This window comes from Mus pahari, chromosome 1, assembly GCF_900095145.1.
Source record: "Mus pahari chromosome 1, PAHARI_EIJ_v1.1, whole genome shotgun sequence".
NCBI lineage: Eukaryota > Metazoa > Chordata > Mammalia > Rodentia > Muridae > Mus > Mus pahari.
Window position 1 is genome coordinate 90,714,898 of NC_034590.1, and position 2,928 is coordinate 90,717,825.

Consider the following 2,928-nt stretch of genomic DNA (forward strand, 5'->3'; position numbering starts at 1 on the left):
CACACACACACAATACATACATTTATACACACACATACACATCTGTATACACACATACACACATCTGTGTATGCACACACACACGCACACATGCACACACACACACCCCTCTACACATACACAATACATACATTTATACACACACATACACATCTGTATACACACATACACATATATGTATATATATATACATATACACAGATACACACCTGCATACACACCTGCATACACACATACATACTTCTGTTCACACACACACATGTATACACATACCATGACCTGTATATACACACATGCATATACACACACCCCTGTATACACACATACTCCCCACCTGTATATACACACACATACATATATATACATACACACCTGTATGCACCCACATACACACATACCTGTACATACACTCATGAACATACCTCCTCCCATGTTGTCAGGTGAAGGCACCTCTTACTTCTCAACCTAAAGTTCCCTAGCATCCTGGCTCATTCCACTCTCTGAGCTCCAGGGCACACAGCCAGGACAAGAATCTTTGCAGAGGACCTGACATTGACCTTTCTCCCATCTGTCTTTGCTTGAAGCTCCCATGTCTGGACTGCAGACCTGTCCCACAGAGTCCTTGCCTATCTGAACTCATGGAATGTGGCCTTCACCATTCCCAGCCTGCAGGTATGTATGTGACACATGTTCCTACATTCTGCTATTGGTCACATTAGTGCACATCAGTTGTCACCGAGTGGAAATTGGACTTTACTGATAAAAGAACAGCAGGAGTGCATTAGACACTTTTTCTATTACTATAACAAAATCCACAAGTCAGGAAAGAGTTTTGAGATGAAGGGATGGGTCAGTAGTTAGGACTGCTTGCTGCTCAGTCATGAGAACAAGAGTTCAGATCCCAGCACCCATGTTGGTGATTCACAAATACAAGCAAGTCCATACCCAGGGGATCTGATGTACGCTTCTCGCCTCTGCAGGCATGTCTATACACATGTGCACATATGCTCACACAGATACATAGATTCACATACACAGATAAAAATCAATCCTTTTAAAAAAGAAGGATTCTTAATCTACTTGGTAGTTTAGAGGCTAACAATCTCTCAGCATAATGCTGGTTCCTGCAAAGATGCAGCTGGTGATTAACCTTGATAGATGACATTATAACAGTGGGTACACCTGTGAGAGGGAAGGATCACATGGGGACACAGGAGTCTGGGGCATGGCCAAGCCCACTTTACTCCTCCCCTGAGAACTATCCAGTGTCTCATGGGAACTAACTCAGTTCCTTCCAAGGGTGGCATCACTTCCTAATGCCACCTCGCCGGGAACCGAACTCCTGATGAATGACCCTTGGGAGATAAACCACTCCCAGCATGCTTGTGCTTGTTGGTGACAGCAGTGGACATTTGGCTGGAGCATCGGAAGGGCACGGGGTGGGGATGGGGTGATGACTGGGGTGTTTGGGTGTGGCTGGTAGCTCAGGATGATACCCTGAGAACAGCATGGGAAACCCAGGATGTGTTATTCCAGCGCTCGTACACCATTACTCTGTTTAGAAAAGAAGTCACATCATGGGTTAATAAGTAAATGAACAGCAGTGGTTTGTTATTTCTCGTTTTAATAGAAACAGAAGTATTACAGATATTCACACCAGAACCCCACACAGAGGGCTTCTTGATCACTATCTGCTTGCTTACCTACCAGCTGGAGGGGCTGTTGGGCCCACATTGCATCTGTCATTATCTCTCTTAGCAATGTACTTAGTAGTAAGGAGCAACCCCTTTCTCTCTGACAGTAAGGTTTCCCATAGTAGTCGGTGTATTGCTGCTGTATGCATGTTCTCATTCAGCAACTCTATAGTCTTGGCAGGTTGGCACAGTTGTAGACACTGAGAGTGAAGTGGGGAACTAGACATTACTCCCACCGTTCTGAGGTAGAGACAGACATCAAGTAAATAAGAATTCGTCAGGAGGAGAGAAACATGACAGGCACTACTGAGCACTTCTGCGCTAGGCACCATCGAGAAAGCCAGAGACATTTGATCCTCACAACACCCCTCATGGTGAGCTCTATCGTGGTCTCTGTTTTTCCGATGTGAATTCTGAGGCCCAGAATGTAGGATCGCCAATTTAGCAAATACACGTATAGGATGTTCAGGGGCTAGAGGTGTAGCTCAGTAGGTCGTGTGCTTGCCTAGGGTGTAGCTCCGTTGGTAGTGTTTGGATGTTCAGGAACTAGGGTGTAGCTCAGTTGGTAGTGTGCTTGCCTAGCATCAATAAAACTCTGAGCTTGACCCCAGAACGGCAGGACATGGGCATGGTACACATCCGTGATCTCAGCACTAGGGAGGGAAAGTCAGAAGAATCTCGAGTTCAAGATCATCCTTGGCTGCTCAGTGATTTGGGAAGCAGCCCGGGATCCAGGAAACCCAGGGTCTCAAATTCAAAGCACAGCACTTAAATATACGCTCTCTAATTAGACTGAAGCTCAGGTCAGTGTGACCCTGAAGACTTGCATGCATGTTATCTGTCTTTCATATACAGTGTTTGCCCACAGGCATTATTTCACACTGAGGCCGGGGCATCCAACTGTAACCCCGGCACCTGGGCAGTCGAGACGAGAGGCATGTGGACTTAGGGCCAGCCTGGACTACACAGTGAGATTCCCACCCCTAAGGCTGAACAACAGCAGCAACAAAATCCAAAGGCTCCTGAATCCAAAAGAGAACAAGTCCAAAAATGGCAGAGGAGAGCTGGCAGGAGAGACTGGTGGCCTGACGGGGCACTGCAAACATGGCAATTCATTCTGCCTGGGTCTTCTCCTGTGCTCAGCACTAGGATTTGAGTGGTAGGAGACCAGAGATGCTCAGCTTCCTTGTGGAGACGCTCCCGCCCCCGCCCCCCCCGGGGAGACCAGCAGAGC

The 2,928-nt window shown here is 47.0% G+C and overlaps 1 protein-coding gene across 1 annotated transcript in view; it reads left to right on the forward strand.

The window, feature by feature from the left end:
• The window catches only part of Otoa (otoancorin), a 79,869-nt gene that overhangs the window by 11,561 nt on the left and 65,380 nt on the right, over nucleotides 1-2,928 (forward strand). The window contains exon 6 of the mRNA XM_021210191.1: nucleotides 585-672. Coding sequence (XP_021065850.1) covers nucleotides 585-672 — 88 coding nt within the window. The remainder of the gene's footprint in view (nucleotides 1-584; nucleotides 673-2,928) is intronic.